The 22,191-nt window shown below is 41.8% G+C and overlaps 2 protein-coding genes and 1 long non-coding RNA gene across 3 annotated transcripts in view; 1 reads left to right on the top strand and 2 right to left on the bottom strand.

Annotated features, from left to right (window-relative positions):
* The first annotated feature begins 1,071 nt into the window (after window positions 1–1,071).
* On the top strand, window positions 1,072–6,782 carry LOC135081054 (uncharacterized). Its single transcript, XR_010259116.1, has 2 exons — window positions 1,072–3,872; window positions 4,395–6,782. It is a non-coding gene; the product is annotated as an uncharacterized LOC135081054 (long non-coding RNA).
* Window positions 6,783–7,650: 868 nt separating this feature from the next.
* Window positions 7,651–9,080, bottom strand: LOC135081253 (uncharacterized). The gene is made up of 3 exons (XM_063975997.1): window positions 8,661–9,080; window positions 8,093–8,344; window positions 7,651–7,873 (listed from the first exon to the last, which is right to left on the bottom strand). Exons 1-3 carry the CDS (start codon window positions 8,851–8,853, stop codon window positions 7,677–7,679), a joined length of 642 nt encoding a protein of 213 aa, XP_063832067.1. The 5' UTR covers window positions 8,854–9,080; the 3' UTR covers window positions 7,651–7,676.
* A 1,414-nt stretch (window positions 9,081–10,494) lies between these two features.
* The window catches only part of LOC135081063 (myotubularin-related protein 6), a 93,901-nt gene continuing 82,204 nt past the window's right edge, over window positions 10,495–22,191 (bottom strand). Inside the window, exons 14-17 of the mRNA XM_063975788.1 lie at window positions 20,774–20,913; window positions 15,974–16,085; window positions 14,356–15,344; window positions 10,495–11,328 (exon numbers count right to left, since the gene is read on the bottom strand). Coding sequence (XP_063831858.1) covers window positions 15,084–15,344; window positions 15,974–16,085; window positions 20,774–20,913 — 513 coding nt within the window. The 3' untranslated portion in view covers window positions 10,495–11,328; window positions 14,356–15,083. The remainder of the gene's footprint in view (window positions 11,329–14,355; window positions 15,345–15,973; window positions 16,086–20,773; window positions 20,914–22,191) is intronic.

Below are 22,191 nucleotides of genomic sequence, written 5' to 3' on the forward strand. Positions count from 1 at the left end.
AGCATCCAAATTTTTAGTGCAGTTTACCACTTCTTGCAAAGGACTGTCATAGTACTGAAGGTACTAACAGTAATTTGTGATGGATGCAGCATCTATGAGTTTTTATTAACCGAGGCAAACTTTAAATCTGTCATTTGAACCTATTGCTGGTCCATCCAGGATTAATCCTTTATGAGAACTTAATCCAAATGTTATGACTCCAACCAATTATTCAGAAAAATTTGCATCTGAGACTAAAAAAAACAAGACGTTGATAAGGAAACTGAAAAATAGTATGGACAAGGTATACAGATTGCAAAAAACTGCAAAACATTTAAAAAATGAAGCATTTTCAAATGAAATCTTTAACAATAAAACGACACAATGAAAGATAGTTCCAGGTGGTATCTACCCATTGAGGTGAAAAGAGAAGCCTCAAAAAAAATGGTGTCATCGTGAAATAACAAAAAAGAATTCTTCTATAATTTTTGCCTCTTTCGATTTGCAAAAGGTCCTAAATACACCTTATGGAAACAGCATGTCATTATTTTATTCAAGAAAAAACAGTGTACAATTTCATTTGTGTTTTTATGAAAGCATGATAAGACACGGTTATTGCTATGTTTGGGGAGAAAGTGAAAGAGAGATGGAAACGAAATAGCAACAATACTAAATTGATATTTACAGATACCTGCGATCAGCGAGGCACTGTTAAAACACGGATTCGTGTCCTGGCTAAAATAAAAACAAATTAGTGCTTACGGAAATACATAATGGCCTGCTAGTTTCAAAAAACTATTTGCTTCCCGGACATACAGAAATGACCATGGATAGCATACACGCAACGATTGAAAATTCAGTGCGAAATACAACAGTGTGATCTCCATCAAAGTGGTTGACTACATGCCAGTTAGCCAGAAAGGAGCCAAAGCCTTATAATGTGGAAACACATATTCATGATAACTTCAAAAATTTCGATGAATTTGCAGAAAAGTATTGGGTAACCTTGTTTGTATATGAAAAAACGAGTGGCAACGTTTAAAAAATCTTCTCCAAATATAATGACTGTAAAATACAGTATACAGTCAGTGGCGGCCCTAGGGCGGTGCGAGCGGTGCGACTGCACCGGGCGCCGGTTATGGGGGGCGCCGAAATCAATCGAAACGCGCCCGCTTTCGCCACACGTCACCGAAACGATTATTAAAAAAAATCGTTATTGACCGACGATCCATCTGGAGCGCAAACGGGCGGCGGCAGCGTGCAGGGCGGCTTTCTTTGATAACAGAAGCAGGCAGGCGACGTGCGAGGGAGAGAGGTGAAATTTCTTTCGTCCGTCGGTCGTCCGTCTCGTCACTTCAGTTGTGTGCGCCGCAGTGTTGTTCTTGATACGGCAATTGCCGTAATATACGGCATTCAGGCATCTTAGGCACCATAAATACGGTATACGGCAGCACTTTGATTACCGTATCAAAATATACGGCAATTGAGTAAAGTAGAGTTTTATGAGTTTTTCATGAGTTTTTAGTAAACAAAAAATAAATATTTCGTCTAATGGAACGAAAAAACTTGTAAACCATAGATGAAGTAGAAGCGCCACGAAAAGAAACGCCAAAAATGCAACCTTATCTCTGAGATTTTAATGTCTAAAATCGTTATTTTCTCATTTTGGTAGATTCTTCACTTTTGTTCGGGTAGGTTCTTGGACTAAATTATTCAAAACCTTAAAAAGTGAAGAATAAAAAAAGTAAGTTTAAAAGTAGTATACGCATAGTACATAATACATCACTTGTATTTTTTTTTAAATTTAAACTTTCCAAATAAAGATTTTATACAATACGGCAATTTTCTTAGTTTTCCTTAAAAATCCGGCAATTTTAGAATTAGAATACGGCAACCCTAAATTTGTCAGGAACAACACTGGTGCGCCGCGCCAGTGTCAGTCAACTGCAGGGTGAAGAAACTTCCATACAACGGTCATCAAAGTGAAACTTGCTTCCAAACAGCGACATCGGTGAATAAATTCAAATACTTTTTAACTACCTTAAAACGCTCTAGATGTCGCTGCTCCTGTTTCCTTCATATTTTCATTTTTTTCTTAATTAAAATATATTTGAGAATATTGTTAATTACAATGTGAAAACTTTTTTTAAATGAAATTAATTTGTTTTAATTTAAAACTGAACATTGACATTTTTGTTATAATTTACATAATAGAGTAGTAGAAATTACTATTTAACATATGGCAACTTTGTTTTTCCTCCAAAATGGCCGGTGTTGTTTTTGTTAGGTTGAATTGAATGCATTATTGTTTTCTTAGCCATCGTTTATGAGTTCTGTGGCCCTATTAAAGTATTGAAGAGTCGAGTCAAATTCAAGTTCATTCCTTCGTACCTGCTGCTGTTCTGGTTCATCGGAGTTTTGTTCGTTCCTTCGTGAATCGCGAAGAAACTTTCTGTTATGTTCACAAGTGATCTGAGTTTTCTCAATGTGCTGTGTTCTGTGTTGAAAACTTTGCGAAAAGACGCTTTTGGTGTATAATATTATGTGTGTTCATAAATAAAGTAAAATTATTAAATTCAAAAGTTTTTGTTTACTTATTTGCATTTCCATGTGCAATGTAGAATTTTTCCAAATACCTTGTTTTGAAAATACGTACACCATAAAGATAAATATTTTCAAAATAATGGATTTGAAAAAATTCTACATTGTACATCATAAAAACAATAATTCTTTGAAGGTTATGAGGGCCTATGTGTGCGTGAACTGTGTGTATGTGTGCGTGGACTTTATGTATGTATGTGTGCGTGTACTATGTATGTATGTGAGCGTTACGTACGTAGGTTAAGTACAGGGAATTTAACACCAGGCTGTCAATTAGTAGGCTCAAAAATTTGACAGAGAGGGTTCTCTATTTCCTATGTATTACTTTTCTCTATGGTCAACTGTTAGTTGCTGATGCTTCGCCAGCCTGTTGTCATTGTTTATTCTCGCGCAAGTGTATTTATTGTGTATTTAGCGCAAAGTTACTTGTATTATTGCTATTCTATAGATTAAACTCAAGGTAAGTACTGTTGCAGCAGGTCGTGTTCGTGTTCATGTAAGTATAATGAATGTAGGTACATAAGTCTACGTCATTTAGCGATATTAGATCTTGGATGTATGTAGGTACTTAATTATTTGTTTTTATATATTACCCGACTGCGATGAACCCTAAAGGAGTGTTATGTTTTCAGCTCGTATCTTAAGGGTATTGCAATTTGCAATGCATTCTAACAGTAGTAAGCGATTGTTAGGGCAGGGTGGCATACGACCACGGCTTTCCTCTGAACATCATTACATATATATCTGTGTATAAAAATAAAAATTGTATGTAAGTTGTCTACTTAATAGATGATAAATATTAAATAGTTTGTTGAGAAGAATGTCTGTCAAGAATATTTTCTTTTTCTATACTTTTTAGAGCGCGACGCGAGCTTTCCATAGTCGGGGTGTTTTTTTTTTGTTTTAGTTATTAATATTTTTTTCTTTTTGTAAAGCGAACCTAACTCTGTGATTTGTTACCGTGGAAGAAATGGACTTTATGTAATCGCAGCATATAATAGGTGTATTGTATTACATTTAATAAATTTATCTTTTACAGAAAAAAATCATGTCACTGCCTCCAAAAAAATTATCTGGTGCTCAAAACTTAAAAAGAAAACGGAAAAAGCAAGAAGAATCTGAGAAGGCAGCTAAATTATTATCGAAATTTTTGAGACCTGAGAAATCATCTGAATCGTTATCATCAGAACTAGTTCAACTCCACCACGCAACGGAAGAAGACCTACTTAATAAAAGTTCTTCAGGCGAAGCTCATGAAGATGAAAAACAACACATTCAAGAAGATTTACCTGGTTCTCTATATTTTCGTTGTTGCTAAATTTTCATTCACTTTCCAAAAAAATACCTATTGGTGTTATTAGACTAGCAGCTTCAAGCGTAATTTCATTTTCCAACTAGTTCAGTGGCCAAAATCATAAACATGCTTAATTTAATTTGGCGTATATTCATTTGTCACTGCTAGATATAGGTCTCCCCCAAAGCATCCGACAACGTCCCGTCTTGCGCTACCGCGACCTTCACCAGGTCATCGGTTGACCCTGAGGAGAACCTGCCCGCGCTGCGTCTTCCGGTAGGGACATGGGCGCCACTCAAGAATTCCAATTCCATTCTATCCTATCCTGAAGCTTAAAGACGTCCTCCAATTCGGTCTACAAACGCCAAGCACAGTAGCAAGTGAACTATGTAGTTGGAATATGAAATTACGCTTGAAGCTTTTAATACAAATTATTCCCTCACCTCGTTCGTTTCAGTTAGCGAAATGTTCATAATTCATAATTTTTTCGTCTGGACTTACTTTTTCTGTATTTATTTAGGTATTCCAGGAACCTCTTCTGGATTTCAAAATATTTCGGAAGAAATTATATCCGATGTACAATCATCATCATCTCCTTTTAGAAAAAAAAAATATGATGATATTTCAGAATGGCCATTCATTGACTCTGCGACAAGAGATGAAATAATTACTGAAGGCCCTGTAAGTAATCAAATGAGTAACGAAAACTACCCAAGGAAACTTGACGGTCGTCATTTTTCAAATATGCATTTTGAAAGAGTAATGCCAAATGGGGAAACTTTCAAAAGAAGATGGCTCGTGTACTCTAAATCTGCAGATAAAGTACATTGTTTTTGCTGCCGTTTATTTAATACAAATCCCCAGTCTAGATTGGGAAAAGAAGGATTTGACGACTGGAGGCACTTATCAACGCGTCTCAAAATTCACGAAACATCCTCAGATCATCGACGTGCTGTGAACAATTGGATAGAAGCGTCAATTAGATTAAAGAACTTCAGTGGAATAGACAAGCACTTGCAAAAGCAGATTGAGAGTGAGAAAACACGATGGGTTGCTATCCTCGAACGAATGATGTCAATAGTATTTTTCTTAGCAAGCAATAATTTATCGTTTAGAGGGAGTTCTGGAGCGGAAACTTTATACACTCCTAATAATGGTAATTTCCTGGGTTTAGTGCAGTTACTGGGAAAATTTGATATTGTAATGATGGAGCACCTTCGTCGTGTTGTAAATAAGGAGACTAATGTCCATTATTTTGGCAAACGTATTCAAAACGAGTTAATTGGCTTACTTGCAAGTGAAGTCCGAAATAATATTTTGTCTATGGTAAAATCAGCTAAATACTTCTCTATCATACTGGACTGTACTCCTGATGTAAGCCACGTTGAACAATTATCAGTAACATTCCGTTTTGTCGATACTAATGAAGAAGTCGAAGTACGTGAGTGTTTTGTTGCTTACAAGCCGGTAAGTGACTCTTCGGGAGCAGGACTTACTGGAATCTTTCTAGATACAATTGTGCAAGAGTTTGACTTGGACATGAACGATTGTCGCGGCCAAGGGTATGATAATGGAGCGAATATGGTAGGAATAAATAAAGGTGTCCAAACCAGAATTTTGAATCAATATCCTCGAGCATTTTTCAATCCATGTGGTTGTCACAGTTTGAATTTAGTGATAGCTGATGCAGCGAAAACTTCCGTTAAATCAGTTTCTTTATTTGGATTTCTCCAAAGACTGTTTGTTTTATTTTCCGGATCAACAAAGCGATGGGAAGTGGTATCCAAGCACATTGAAGGGTTATCCCTGAAAAAAGTTTGCGAAACTCGCTGGGAGAGTAGAATTTCTAGCCTTGCTGCTGTTCGCTATCACTACTCTTCAGTTCGTGATGCCCTTCTGAATCTTCATGAAGAAACAAATGACTCAGTCGCTGCATCAGAGGCCTTGTCTCTAATTCAATACATGGAGCAATTTGAGTTCATAGTTACAATGGTGGCTTGGTATGATATATTGTTTCAAGTAAACATTGTAAGTAAGGCTATGCAGTCTGAATCTATGGATTTACCAAATGCGTCGCAATTGCTGAAAAACTGCTCAGAATTTGTGAAACAGTACCGAGACTCTTCATCTGCTCTAATAACAGCTAAGGAAATAGCATCTCAGGCTGAGATAGACCCAATTTTTAAGGCTGCCCGATCCCGAAGAAAGAAACGATTATTTGAGTATGAAGCCGTAGATGAGACACCATCTGATCCTGAAGAATTGTTTAAAATGAACGTTTTCTACCCTATGATTGATACAATTGAGAATGCCTTAGTCACTCGATTTAAACAACTATCAATATTCAATGATACATGGTCATTTTTATACAACATGAAAATAATTCCTGAAAGATCCATATTGGAAAAAGCCTGTAGTGATTTGCAAATCAGTTTAACAGATGGGGAAAAATGTGACGTGTCTGGTTGTGAATTGGTTGAGGAACTTATGAGCTTGAACCCATTAATAAAAGATCTTCAATCAGCAGAGCCACTTAAAGTTCTCCAACTTATTAAAAAGAATGATTGGCAGGATATTTTCCCAAATGTGTGGACAGCACTTCGCATCTTGCTGACTATACCTGTAACTGTCGCTAAAGGGGAACGAAGCTTCAGTAAATTGAAACTTATAAAAACTTACCTACGTTCTACTATGTGTCAGGAAAGACTGTCAGATCTTGGAATCTTGTCCATAGAAAATGCTATTGCTCAGAAGCTAAATTATTCCGAATTAATAAAAAAATTTGCAAGCGCAAAAGCCAGAAAGGTAGCCATTTAAGTTTTTCATTAAAGTGGTTGTTGGAAGTTTTTTTTTTTAAGACTGTATGTAGCCTATCAGTTTGAATAAAAGTTGTGAAACAAAATTATTACTTAACTGTTTTTATTTCTCATCTGTACAATTTGCCTCAGCAGGGCATGAGGGTAATACAAGCAGGATTGACGTCATTTTTTTTATTGCGAATGAGCAGAACAACTGCTATGACAAGCACGATAGTCATCATTGTACTTGCCTCATATATCTATAGTAATTTGGCAGATCTAATACTAGTAGGTAATCACGGATAAAGTAACTACATAGTATAGGAACAACTCGGGGCGCCATTTTGAGATTTTGCACCACCTAAAACTTTTGCTAGGGCCGCCACTGTATACAGTATGAAAGATGATGCACGAGAAGAAACTTAACCTATTTCAGCCAGGCCAAACCTGCTGAATGCCAAAATATAAATCGCCTTTACCGTTAACCAAACACGGCTGATAGAAAAACATATCTTAGAAAATTATCTCGTAGAAAACCGACAAGCAGAAATCCCAATTTCGACCAAAAAATTAATAAAATAAACCACACACGATGCAACCACAAGCAACCATTTTTGTGCGAAAGAAAGAAACCAACGTCAAAAAAATGGCATTTGACGACTTTGACGTGAGTAAGCGTCCCACAGATTATATAATATAGAGTTGTTCTATCGGTAAGATCATCGTATTGATTAATTGAATGATTTATTTCCGATCGATAAATGATGTCGCTATAATCGATTTGGAACCATAAAGTTAATATTAACATCGCGCTAAAGATCACAGACACAGATGAGAGAGAGTATGCTAAAGATGGCTAAGGACGAGCAAGCGCGGGGAGATTTGAGAATGATTTCAAAGGATAATCGCATTCCAGTGAGATGCGCAGTTAGCTTAACCGGGTCTGCTGTCGTGATTGAAAAAAAAAACGCATTTACATTAACATAGCTTTTCCTTTAATAATATCAGTAATTTACAACAACTTTGTGTTTATTGCTCGCCATGAGATCGTTTGTACAATCGTTAAGATGAGAAGCTAGTTTGCATTCGTCGTCTTGGAATCGCACGCTCATTTCAATGCACCGATCCAAATTCTTCTCCAACTTCTTCATCATCTTTGTCTCTTTTGCGTAGAATTTACTCACTAAACTAATTAAATTTCCTACAAAAGATAAAAATAATTCAGGTCAAACTAATAATAAAATCGTATGCGGACAGCTAAAGGACAACAAAGTTTCGAGGCAGTTTCTGAATTTATGCGTCAACCATAAAGTTAATATACCCGAAGGAATATTAACCTTATGGCGTCTACTCTGGCGATTTAGTTTGTCTATAGGTTTATACCTTTGCCGATTTCAAAAATTGACCTTTTTCAATTTACCTTTATTAATCTTGCTTTTCTCTATGACGCCATTGCGTTTAAGAACGCAGGCGATGAGGCATTCCCCGTGAACCGGAGATTCCGTTTTAGGGGAGAGCCTTTTGACGGTTCTCTTGTCTTTGGCCTGCACTTCTTTAAGGCACTCCGTCATGTTACGCTTAAAATCGTTTACGTGGTCGGATAGCTCTTGCGGAATAGCGGCGTACGACCAATCAGGGTCCTTTTCTTCCTCCGGTTGTCGATGATGCGCCACTTAAATAAGAAAATAAAATGAGCGGTTCTTTTCAGTAAGCACTTGCTTAAGTTGGTGTCAAAATAGCGCCGGCTTGTAAGAATTTTCAAGAAGTGACATGCAGCTTAAAATATTTTGTTTTTATTAATGGTAAATTACTCGTAACCTAAAAAAATCGAACTGCCTAAGGCGGGAATCGAACCCACGACCTTTCGCTTGCCGGGCGACTGCTCTTCCATCAGAGCTCCTTAGGCACTAGATTTGTACACTAATACCGTTTATCTGAAACCTGACTGTAACTAGGCAACCCTCGTCGCTTACAATTTTTTTCCTTACCATTTTTAGCTCGATTTTTCTTTTCCAACTTCAAATTACGCGTGATAATAGTGTCCTTGTCTATTTTAATATTATTATCGTGTATGGCGTCCACTCCCATCAATTTACTTTTGTCTATGGTATCCCGCTCGTTGCTCAAGGCACCCAGAACCGAACTCACAAAAGCAAGAAGAATAATTGGAACAATATCCATCGTGATTTGACGAGGTTCCAGCCAGAAATAACGAATACTTGATCGTTAGCCTATCTTCGAGTCAATCAAAATTTTATAGCTTTGTTAGGTTTATTGTAACCAATTACATTTAATGTTGGTAGATGGTAGGTACACAGTCAATTAGTATAGTATGTGAATTTGAAATTAAAATTCTAGCTACACAATAAATACTACTTTAGCTTGGCCACTCACAAATGTAGACAACTGAACTGTCCCACCAAACACATTGACAGGGGGGCGCCACCAGCGTTCGACTATCTAAACTTTCCAAAGTGGCAAAAATCGGAACCAGCGATTCTGTATTGACGGTGGCGCCCCCAAGTCAATACCTACATAGTTTTGAAGAAATGAAACACCAGTTGTATCAGTTTTACACATATATTGTACACTTTGCAGCAATTAACTGTAACAATTTCAATAGTATATAATATTTACATTTATACATATAAATATATAATTTGAACTTAAACTCGTTTTTTTACCATTACATATACATCGATAGTTCAGTTTTCAAGCCTTATCTTTAGCGAATCCTTTGGTGTATTATGATTTGCAAATTAACTTATTATTTCTATTAAATACCGCATGCTTTTTGCAGATCTTAGCAACAGGTTGCTATGTACAATAGCAACGCGACTGCAGCGCCAATTAATGACAGCGTCGCGTTCATTGCAGATGGCGCTAGTTTCCATACATTAGTAACAGTCGCATTGCTATTGTTCAACTAGTAACCAGTTGCTTACCCCGCCGAATTCCGTAAGATAAACTTGTCATGTCTTTTTATATCAATCCTAGTTCCTACCATTGCAATGTTATACAGAGTGATTACCAGTTTTTTTAATCAAGCTATTTATTTATTATTAAATATCACAAATAAAAAACAATCTTAGTCTCTATTAAATGATAAAAAAACTTACGATGTACATAAACGTAATTATATTTACATGGAATGAGAAAAAATATATTGAAAATGTTCGCATTTTTATCTTTTTAAGGTTCGGCCAAACCAACGCGTGCAGTCTCTGTGCGCGATGGTGATCCAGACGTCGTGTATGAATTTGTAGCGATGCGTTCACATCAACGTCATTGGTCGCGGCGATCTATGCACGCGCAATGATCGCCATTGCCGAGCTACACGCGTTGGTTTGGCCGTAACTTTAATACAAATGAATGCAGCAGTTGACTGACTGACCACCACAGAAATGATCAATCGAAGTATGTAAATAATATTGCATCATAATTTATGTCCTAATTAAAAAAAACATAGCAAAAATCTATTTACAATAAAGAGACCACAAAATTGATCTGAATACAAATTATCCAATATTTTGGCATTCTTATTCCTCTTATTCGAGGATTCCGTCAACTGGGACCGCAATTAACTGGGACCGCGGTCCCAGTCGCCGGATGCGTAAAAATTAAATAATTTTCTTCCGGCGACTGGGACCACTCATGGATTTTAGTACTGTACCGATTTTGGATTGAATAATATTTTCTTTTAAGTTATCTATGAGTGGTCCCAGTCGCCGGAAGAAAATTATTAATTTTTTATGGATCCGGCGACTGGGACCGCGGTCCTAGTTAATTGCGGTCCCAGTCGCCGGAAGCCTCTCTTATTCCAAGTGGTTTACGTCAAGCGCATTCGATGTCATCTGCGTAAAAAAGTGACATTAAATGTATGACGGATTGTACAGCGCCCCTAGCGGAAACTTTCAAGAACTAACATTTTCATATATTTTTTAACGCGCTCACTTCTTCTTTTCGTGTCGACAACAAACCTACAGTGTCAGCTCAAAACTCGCTCACTAGTGAAGACGTTTGATTATAAACTCACACTCAGCGCTATGATGCTTCTACATTGGATTAGGTCAAAGTTTGGCTCAACATTTCAATTGTCTAATTGGGGGGCTGAGTCCATTAGAGAATGGTTCCAAAACACAGTAACTACACTTATATTAGTTTTTAGTACTTTTAGTTGCTGTGAAGTCGATAGATAAAGCCTGGTCCGTGAGCACGTAGAATCCCGTCCAATGACCCCAAGCTACCCATTCCTATCGCTCGCGCGTAATTATGTCGCTGTCGCGACTGTGCGACGGGCGCCCGCAGTGAATGTGCGAGTTGTTGTTGTTGTGTTGATTTGACAAACAAGTGACGTCATAATTTGTGTTCTATGTGCAAAATCTTTGGAAGAATCGTGGCAGATAAGATATACACACAAAACATCATCAAAGTAGTGTTATTTGGAGAAATCATTAAAATGAAGTCTACAATTTACTCGTATTAATAGCAAGAACTAATCTGCTGGATTATCAGTAAATGCATTACTGTAGGACGTATTTTTACACGAATTCTTTTCAACATTTGTTCACAAAAATCCGTAGAATAAGCAAGTTTCTTCATAATTATGTACACGATTTTCTATATTCGATTCTTAGTTTGCTGTTGTGACTATATCTGAAAAAGAAAGAAACAAATGGTTATTTTTGAAAACTGAAATCGTAAAATTAGTAGTTATTGTAATAAGAGGACAATCTCTATATGGAATTAAAAACGTGTTTAAGAATTGAAAGAAATTAATTTTATTTAGGGCAGGTTAAGAATGGAGGCCGCGTACCGGAAAACGCAGCGTGCGACGTCCACCTACAAAGTGGACCGACGACATAGTAAAGGTAGCAGGGAAGCGCTGGTCGCAGGCCGCTACCAATCGATCAACATGGAAAGCATTGGGGGAGGCCTATGTTCAGCAGTGGACGACCTATGTCTGAAATGATGATGATGATGAATTTTATGGACATATTTGAAAGGATTTTTAGAAAACTGCTCGTACATCGTTTCGTTTCAGCCAAATGACGTCCACTGCTGGACAAAGGCCTCCCCCAAGGTTTTCCACAATGAACGGTCCTGCGCTGCCCGCATCCAGGCTCTGCCCGCGACCTTACATCGTACATACATCAGATTAAGCGAAATAAAATGTATTTTTTTTTTGTCAAATTACAACGATAAGTGCCAAGTAAGACGGTTTTTCTGTTAAAAACCTTTTTTTGTGTTTAATACTGTATCTTATGTTGAAAGCCCAATAAATAAATGAAAGAATATTAGAAATTATGCAAAACAAATGAAGTCCACCACAATAGTCCAGCGGCAGCGGGGTTCGAACCAGCATTTCTTGGCTGATGTGGCCAGACTGACACTGATATAATTCGGCTCGCGCAAATAGACAGAAATAAAGAAACATTTATTGCTATGGACGGACATCACACACAGACAAATAAAGGTAAATAAAAAGACAGAGGTAACACATAAAACATAACCATCGCAATGGCATCCTACTCAGCAAATGCCGTGGCCCAGGGTAAGGAATGCCACGACGCGACGCTGGGTTTCAGTGTGCCGTTACTATAGTCCGGTCGCCGAGCACGTAGAATTTCGTCTAATGACCCCAAGCTACCCATCCTTGTCGCTCGCGCGTAATTATATTGCTGTCGCGCTCGCATACTCACTGCGGCCGCCCGTCGCACCGTCGTCGAATTCTATGTGTTCGGCGACCGGGCTTTACAAACATTCCTCACTAGCTTTCCGCCCGCAGCTTTGCCCACGTGGTATTTTGTCTGTCACAGAAAAACTTTATCGCGCGCGTCCCTGTTTCAAAAACCGGGATAAACACTATCTTATGTCCTTTCCCGAGACTCAAAGTATCTCTATGCCAAATTTCATCAAAATCGGTTCTGTGGTTTGGCGTGAAAGCGAGACATACAGAGTTAGCACGTTAGACGCACTTATAATATTAGTATGGGCTTACTATGGGCCTCATAAGAAGGCTCAAGGTCAACCAAAGGGCGATGGAGCGGGCTATGCTCGGAGTTTCCCTGCGTGATCGAATCAGAAATGAGGAGATCCGCAGGAGAACCAAAGTAACCGACATAGCTCGCAGAATTGCTAAAATCAAGTGGCAGTGGGCGGGGCACATAGCTCGTAGAGACGATGGCCGTTGGGGCAGGAAAGTTCTCGAGTGGCGACCACGGGCTGGAAGACGTAGCGTGGGCAGGCCTCCTACTAGGTGGACCGACGATCTGGTAAAGGTCGCGGGAAGAGCCTGGATGCGGGCAGCGCAGGACCGTTCATTGTGGAAAACCTTGGGGGAGGCCTTTGTCCAGCAGTGGACGTCATTTGGCTGAAAAGAAAGAAGATAATATTAGTAAAGATTGAAAATTCTTGAATTTTTACCTGGCGCGGGTGTGGCGTGTTGCGGCGCGCACGCGGCACACAGCGGCGCCGCGCGGGGCGAAGCCAGCGCGGGGAGCGGCGCCCGCGCGCACACGCAGCGCGTGCACACGCAGCGGCCGCAGCCCCAGCAGTGGTGCTGCAAGCGACAACCGGCCTTCAGTCAAAGGGGGAGTGTCTACATTAGCGCGGGGAGCGGCGCCCGCGCGCACACGCAGCGCGTGCACACGCAGCGGCCGCAGCCCCAGCAGTGGTGCTGCAAGCGACAACCGGCCTTCAGTCAAAGGGGGAGTGTCTACATTAGCGCGGGGAGCGGCGCCCGCGCGCACACGCAGCGCGTGCACACGCAGCGGCCGCAGCCCCAGCAGTGGTGCTGCAAGCGACAACCGGCCTTCAGTCAAAGGGGGAGTGTCTACATTAGCGCGGGGAGCGGCGCCCGCGCGCACACGCAGCGCGTGCACACGCAGCGGCCGCAGCCCCAGCAGTGGTGCTGCAAGCGACAACCGGCCTTCAGTCAAAGGGGGAGTGTCTACATTAGCGCGGGGAGCGGCGCCCGCGCGCACACGCAGCGCGTGCACACGCAGCGGCCGCAGCCCCAGCAGTGGTGCTGCAAGCGACAACCGGCCTTCAGTCAAAGGGGGAGTGTCTACATTAGCGCGGGGAGCGGCGCCCGCGCGCACACGCAGCGCGTGCACACGCAGCGGCCGCAGCCCCAGCAGTGGTGCTGCAAGCGACAACCGGCCTTCAGTCAAAGGGGGAGTGTCTACATTAGCGCGGGGAGCGGCGCCCGCGCGCACACGCAGCGCGTGCACACGCAGCGGCCGCAGCCCCAGCAGTGGTGCTGCAAGCGACAACCGGCCTTCAGTCAAAGGGGGAGTGTCTACATTAGCGCGGGGAGCGGCGCCCGCGCGCACACGCAGCGCGTGCACACGCAGCGGCCGCAGCCCCAGCAGTGGTGCTGCAAGCGACAACCGGCCTTCAGTCAAAGGGGGAGTGTCTACATTAGGGGGAGTGGCTAGCGCGGGGAGCGCTTTCATATGCGATTTAGGCGATTTAGCAGCGCAACAAACGCGCAACAGACGCGCTGCCGAAAATTTCATACTATGTGACAGCGGATGCATGCCTTCACATTATAAAAACGCCGCTGCCGCGCTGCAGTCGCGCTACTAACGCCCTAATGTGAAAGCGCTCTTAAAGTCAAAGCGAGAGTGTCTACATTGGCACGCTGCTGTGGCCTCTGAGACCACGGCGGGCGGTTACCTTCCTGCTGAAGTGGTCGAGCGGCGTGGAGCAGGAGCACTCGGTGACGTGCTTGATGCTGCGCCAGTCCAGCGCCAGGCTGGCGGGATGCTGTGGCCTCTGAGACCACGGTCCTCAGTTACCTTCCTGCTGAAGTGGTCGAGCGGCGTGGAGCAGGAGCACTCGGTGACGTGCTTGATGCTGCGCCAGTCCAGCGCCAGGCTGGCGGGATGCTGTGGCCTCTAAGACCACGGTCCTCAGTTACCTTCCTGCTGAAGTGGTCGAGCGGCGTGGAGCAGGAGCACTCGGTGACGTGCTTGATGCTGCGCCAGTCCAGCGCCAGGCTGGCGGGATGCTGTGGCCTCTGAGACCACGGTCCTCAGTTACCTTCCTGCTGAAGTGGTCGAGCGGCGTGGAGCAGGAGCACTCGGTGACGTGCTTGATGCTGCGCCAGTCCAGCGCCAGGCTGGCGGGATGCTGTGGCCTCTGAGACCACGGTCCTCAGTTACCTTCCTGCTGAAGTGGTCGAGCGGCGTGGAGCAGGAGCACTCGGTGACGTGCTTGATGCTGCGCCAGTCCAGCGCCAGGCTGGCGGGATGCTGTGGCCTCTGAGACCACGGTCCTCAGTTACCTTCCTGCTGAAGTGGTCGAGCGGCGTGGAGCAGGAGCACTCGGTGACGTGCTTGATGCTGCGCCAGTCCAGCGCCAGGCTGGCGGGATGCTGTGGCCTCTGAGACCACGGTCCTCAGTTACCTTCCTGCTGAAGTGGTCGAGCGGCGTGGAGCAGGAGCACTCGGTGACGTGCTTGATGCTGCGCCAGTCCAGCGCCAGGCTGGCGGGATGCTGTGGCCTCTGAGACCACGGTCCTCAGTTACCTTCCTGCTGAAGTGGTCGAGCGGCGTGGAGCAGGAGCACTCGGTGACGTGCTTGATGCTGCGCCAGTCCAGCGCCACGCTGCCTACCTCCGCATCCAAAGCCGCCAGGCTGGCTGGGATGCTGTCGTCCGCCCTCTGACACAAGGCAACACAACAATCAATAGTGTTTCAACGTTTTTAGGGTTCCGTAGTCCTGACAAGGAACCCTTATAGTTTCGATATGTCTGTCTTTCTGTCCATCTGTCTGTCCGAGGTTTTGCTTGGAAACTACTGGCACTAGAGAGCGGTATTTTTGTGGAGATACGTATATTAATCACACCGACAAAACGGTAGAATAAATTATTGATAAAAAAAAATTTTTAGGGTAGCTCCCCTACATGTATAGTGGGGATGATTTTTTTTTTCATCTTCTATCCCATCGTGTGGGGTATCGTTGGATACTCGTTACGTTGGTAGCCGCCGTTCCGGCACCCGACCGCACGCGTCCACCTAGTTCTTTATAATCACAATTTCATTCTTTAACAAGTACATAAATGTCATGTTTTAAAAGAGTACTTCGTATCATTTACTTCTCCCAAACACAATCTATTCTGTCTCTTCCCATCTTGTGTATTTGTCGTTATGTCTCGTTCTTCCGCCAAAATATGTCAATGTCAGACGGGTTCGTCAACATTAGGCACGTAAGAAACCGGATTGCTAAGCTTATATTCGTCCGCAAAAGTCTGATTTGTTGTCATTTGCATTTTGCATACTTTATAACTTACCTCAGTGATGAGAGGGATCTTGGAGGGCTTGGTGAGGGAGACGTCCTTCAGCGGGTGGTCGTGGTTCGCGCACTCCAGCTCCGAGAGAGTGCCGCCAGACTCGTACAGCAATCTGTAAACAATATACTGAGTTATAGGGATTTTATGCACCTACAAGGTGGACTGACGACATCGTAAAGGTAGCAGGGAAGCGCTGGATGCAGGCTGCTACCAATAGATCAACGTGGAAAGCATTAGGGGAGGCCTATGTTCAGCAGTGGACGTCCTATGGCTGAAATGATGATGATGATGATAGGGATTTTAACAAACATACCTACTATGTTCTTCTTAGTAACACGTTTTTATTAGGTCGTCGTGTATGTAACTATGTAATGGAATCTTAGAATCTGAATTACACGCACTTCTAATCCTTGTATCATCATGAAACTTGGCAGTTATATCAGGCCTGTTCATCTCCGCGAGTTTACATCGAAAACAAAACACGCACGATTGCCCCCTACAAGAGTACTATTCGACAAGGCCTCACATACGAGCGAACATTGACTCACGCACGCGTATTCTTGTGTATGATGGAAAAAAATAAAGAAAATGGTGTACTAAATACTGTGCAGTATTTAACTGCCTAAATAATAATAAAAACACAGAATGTACTTTTTTAAGTTGCCTGAAGACACTGAGAGGTAAATAAGTAGTTAATATTATTCATGATAATTCATGCTAAATCATGTATTTCCTCCGCCATTTTCTGCAGATTGGCACCTCACGTCACATCATTTTACCGAAGTCAGCCTTATAGCTTCGGCGCAGTACCGATCACTGACGTTTGTCAACAAAACTTCTGACAAACTTGCTTGACTCTTGAGACAAGCTAAATTACACCATATTGTTAATGACATTGAGCATACATTTTTTTAAATACCTTCGCGAAGTAAAACTTCTGTACGTAGTATAGGTGTACCAGAATCTCATGGCAAATAGGGAAAATAAACTTTGTTGAGAGCATTACTGGGGAAATTGGATTAAACGATCTTGATACTGTGTAATTTTTTACTTTTATGACTTTAATATTAACGAACATGAAGTACGAATATACATTTTAGGTATGTGTATGAAAAATGTTGTTATACATCGGGTTTTTAACATAAGAAAAGGTCTTGAAAAATAAGCAAATCGTATATTACTTTATGTAACTAATTTTATTATGTATCATACTTATAACTTATCACTTCATTCAGAACTAGAAAACGATTCTAAAAACTCCACTTGCACTTCTTGTTCTTCAATAGATTTTTGAAATCCATCAAGAAATGGCCTTACCAAGAAATTACCTACATATTTTAGCGTGGAACTCAAACATAGGCTGTGCCGTTCTTTTTGTATATGGCCAAGTCTGAGATATTTTAAAAAAGGTTACAAAATTTTACTAAGAAAGAATCTTGAGTGACCCTAGCTAAAAAATTAAAAACTACTAGATTAAAAAAAATGGATCTGTCAACAGCAGGAAACGGACCAGTGGGTCTAGACAAAGTGCAAATTTTAATCGCAAACCAGTCGAAAAGTGGTCGAAAAGCCCCTTTTTTGTATGGAGTTTTGACGGATTCGATTTTCGATTCGAACAAAAAGTGCGTTTTGTCTAGGGGGGCAGGGGTGATTTACTGTTTGTACTCCGAATGACTGTCGTGCGTGAGTGCTCGTGACTATACCGATCAAAATGGCGCGAATATTTGTTATGCGCAACTTTAGGGCGCTGTAACTTCTTTATTTGTAGAGATATTGTCATGATTCTTTCACAATTATTATTCGTTTTACTTATATTTTCAAGTTTTATTAAAAGAAAATAATTGAAATTTCTCCATTATTCAATCTTGCTTGATGAAATCTTTTTCAATTTTCATTACATGGTCATAACATTTTCACCATTCTTCTGCACCAATTTGTGAGATACATCTGAAAATCCCGATAAAGCAGCTATTAAATAAGAATAATAATAAAAAACACAACCCTCCTTCTGAGGCAGTTGGGTAGTAAACTAAATGTATCAAAACATTTCAGTCCAACTTACTGTCATCTCGACGACGTGTTTTAAAATCAACGATTGACTTTGAATTATGCCTTATTTCACAATTCACATTGAAAACAATATGACTCGCTTGAGTTTTTTCGACTTTTTCACAAAAATAACAAATAGTCAAGAAGAGATTACAAAATTTCTGCAGCGGCTGACAGATTTCATAATTTTCTTTGACAGATGACAATAAAGCCATAGACAAATGCCATATGAAAAATACACTTTTCCAATATTTTTATTTGCCATGAGATTCTGGTAGACCTATACTTATTATTATTCTGTGGTTATATGTAGATTAGATGACAATATAATATTATGAGCAAGGTTGAGGACTATAAGGACTTGCGACCGATCAGTATTCTCCCGGTACTCTCAAAGGTGATAGAGAGAGTGGTCTGTGAACAGTTGTCCAAGTATCTCGAGGAACAACAATTATTACCAGTTGGTCAGTCAGGATTCCGAAGTAAACATGGAACTGCAACAGCATTAGCTAAGGTGACCGACGATATAATTATAGCTTCGGACCGGGGAATGGGTAGCATCCTTGTTTTACTGGATTTTTCACGAGCCTTCGACTGCCTTAACCCAAACCTGCTTCTATCCAAAATGGCACACTACGGAATATCCAGAGAATCTTGTGAATGGTTCCAATCGTTCCTCACAGGTAGAAGCCAATACGTAGAGGTGCAAACGGACGATGGATCACTTATAAAGTCAGATGTGAAAGTGATCAGCAGGGGCACGCCCCAAGGCTCGATACTAAGCCCGTTGCTGTTCATTCTCTACAATGCAGACCTTGTGGGGAACTTGAGGCACTGCGAGACTCACTTATACGCCGATGATACGCAGTTGTATTACTCCTTCTCACCCCAAGAACTGAGCTCCTCTATAGAACGCATAAACGGTGATCTGAAAATCGTGTCCGAATGGTCTAATAGCAACAACCTGATTCTGAACCCATCAAAATCGCAATTCATCGTGATGGGTAGTAAGTGGCAGTGTCAGAAAATAATTGAACAGGATCCAAAAGTCCTCATAGGAAGCGAGCCAATAACACGGGTGCAGCACGCTAAGAACCTTGGGATGATTGTAGATGGAGAGATGCGTTATGTGGAGTACATTAACACCAAGATCAGAAATGCCTTCTATCGTCTTAAATCACTGTACAGGTTAAGAAAGCACTTATCTGAGAACACCAGAGAGATTCTTACAGAAACCTTGGTTTTGTCACAGTTCAACTACTGTGACATAGTGTATGGACCGAGACTCCTGGAACAGACGAAGAGAAGCATACAGCGGGTTCAGAATGCATGCATGCGTTTCATAACTAACATTCCCAAACGAGCACACATAACGCCTTACCTCAATAGCAAAGGAAAGCTAAATATGAAAAATCGAAGACTGTTACACCTTGCTGTCACTACCCGTAAAATAATAGAATACCAGAGACCATTATATCTATTTGACAAACTGGACTGGGTAAAAGACGGTCATGGTAAATCTCTGAGAAGCCATAGAGAAACAAGTCTCATTATACCTAAACACAGAACTGTGTTGGCCAGGGGGGGATTCAAATTCGCCGCTAGCAAAGTGTGGAACGACTTACCGCCACCAATGCGAGAACCAATGCCACTTTATAAGTTCAAACAACTTGTCCGCTCCCACTTACTTGTTGAGCAACGGAAGAAGTCACTGGTCTATGCAAAACCCCCACAGCGCCAACGCACGAAACACACACCCTAACTTGCATTTCGATATTAAAAAACACAAAACACCTAATAACACAAAACAACAACACAAAACACTTAAAAAACACTCAAACACCTACACCGCCACAGAAAATTAACATGTGCCTCAAAAAAAACACACTATCCTCCCAACCCAACCGACCATTTTCAGGGCCAGTCTGAAAATCAGCGCTGAGCTTGTAGCTCAGCATTATGCTGAGACTGGTACCTTTTGCTTACCTACAAAAGTGTAACATCATAAGATTCAAATTTTATTTATAACTTTTTCTTTTTTTCTTTATTTCTGTGTACCCATTCACATGTAAGTAATTTATTTTTTAGTGTAGCAATAAAAATTTTTCATTTTCATTTTCATTATGGTACCAGCGAGCTGGTCTGATGATGGGACTGGAAGGTGGCCATAGAAACTCTTAAACGAAACGACGAAATCGCATCGAGTTTGGGTTCATTGGATTTGTCTCTTCGAGCACTTTTAATAATAGATGATTACGTGAAGTAATTAAAAGCGTGTTTTATTATTTTTTTAAACTAATAATTTTTTTCGTTACAAGTTTAGAGACAGTTTAACTTTCCCGGGAATAAACTTGGCCTTCCCTATTAATTGGGTTTTATTGGCGGTCAAGCTGTAGATCCTTGCTACACAGGAGTTGCAGCGATGGGAATGTGAGGGAAAATACCTACATCTGCTAAGGCTAACTCCGATGGCTCAGTGACCCAAAGTGTGTTGGCCTCCGATAAGAGATGTCGCCATTTGCTTAAATCGTGTGTGTTTTTACAATCGAGTGGTTCAAACTCGCGACGATACGCGAGATTTCATTTTGTTTGTAATTATTATACACTTGAAAATTTTGATATATTTACCCAATACACCAGTTACAGTAGTCGCCTGGCAAGCGAAAGGCCGTGGGTTCAATCCCATCTATTTTCAACTTTCAAAATTAATTTGAGATTTATTTCTTAAATGCAAAAATCCTAACTACTTACTTGTTGTCGATCTGCAGTGCGTCTGTCTTCGTCTCAATGTCCACAGTGTTCACGTTGCCGTTCTGGTAGTTGACCACTGCGGTTTCTTTGGATTTCTCCGCCTTCTTGCCTGATAGAAGGTTCTTGAAGGTCGTTATCCTCTGCGAATGACAATAATTTTGTAATAAGCTATACATTTTGGAGTTTTTCTTGTACATCTTCATAGTCCAAACGTCAGAAAGTTGGCCTTCTAGTCTCAGAGGTCCCCATAAAGTTCACCATAGAATAGAAGCTGCTCCTTACCTGATGTGGTGGTCGAAGGCTATGGAGTGATTCACGGCAACTGTTAGCAGGTCTCAGGTTTTCTTGCTACAATAAGTCTTGCTAGTTCCCGTTTAAGCTATCTTTTTTATGATCCAGTCAGAGAGTAGTCCCTGCAAAGTCTAGCAGTTCCACCACAGAAGACACAAGAAGCGCGGAACCTGGAAGCCACTGCTCACCCTGGCCAGGTAGTTGAAATGGTGGTCGAGCGCTATGGAGCGCTTCACGGCAACCACTTGCAGGATTCAGAGGACCATAGGTTGTTATAGTGTAGCAGCTCCACGAAAGGAGAACAAGAAGCCTGGAAGCTATAAGCTGTTCCTTACTCTGGCCAGGTAGTCGATGTGGTGCTCGAGCGCTATGCAGTGCCTAACGACAATAGCTAGCAAAATCTCAGGTCTTTGCTGTTCCTTTTTCCAATTAGAGAGCAGGCTGTCTTGATTCAAAGGTAAAGTCTGGCAGCTCCACCACAGGATAACAAGAAGTATCTGTTTTTTAATAAGAGATTATTAGCAATTTGTACTGTACAAATTACTAATAGTCCCGTTAGCCCCTCGTGTGAAGCTAAATAAGCTTGTGTTACGAGTGGTCTCACCACAATAGTCGAGCGGCGGTCGGATGTCGAGTCGGCCAGTCCGACCCATTCATCGTTCGGCTATCGTGGCTATAAAAAAAAGCTATTCCTTACCCTGGCCAGGTAGTTGATGTGGTGCTCGAGCGTTATGCAGTGCCTAACGGCAACCTCAGGTCTTTGCTGGTTCTTTTTCCAGTCAGAGAGTAGGCTGTCTTGATTCAGAGTTCCATATAAAGTCTGGCCGCTCCACCAAAAAGAACGAAGCCTGGAAGCTAGAAGCTATTCTTTACCCTAGCGATAAGCATGGGTAGCTTGGGGTCATTGGACGATCAGGGCCGTCTTTAACCTACTAGGGGCCCTGGGCACTTAAGGATCAAGGGGGGCCTATATCATCAGGAGAAAGGTCTTTTGAGTAGACAGGAGCCACTTCGGTCGCGGGGCCCTGGACACGTGCCCAAAGTGCCCAGTGGGAAAGAGGGGCCTGTGGACGATCTATCTGCATGGCGACCGGACTTTATGTATACTCACCCGCGCCAGGTGATTG

This window comes from Ostrinia nubilalis, chromosome 19, assembly GCF_963855985.1.
Source record: "Ostrinia nubilalis chromosome 19, ilOstNubi1.1, whole genome shotgun sequence".
In the NCBI taxonomy this organism is placed as follows: domain Eukaryota; kingdom Metazoa; phylum Arthropoda; class Insecta; order Lepidoptera; family Crambidae; genus Ostrinia; species Ostrinia nubilalis.

Bases quoted from the DNA above. Each gene is read 5' to 3' on its own strand.
- LOC135081253 (XM_063975997.1), bottom strand. From the start codon at position 8,853: ATGGATATTGTTCCAATTATTCTTCTTGCTTTTGTGAGTTCGGTTCTG. The intron at 8,345-8,660 runs GTAAGGAAAAAA...TTCTTATTTAAG, and splicing joins GAAAAATCGAGCTAAAAATG to TGGCGCATCATCGACAACCG. The intron at 7,874-8,092 runs GTAAATTGAAAA...TATCTTTTGTAG, and splicing joins GAAAAGCAAGATTAATAAAG to GAAATTTAATTAGTTTAGTG.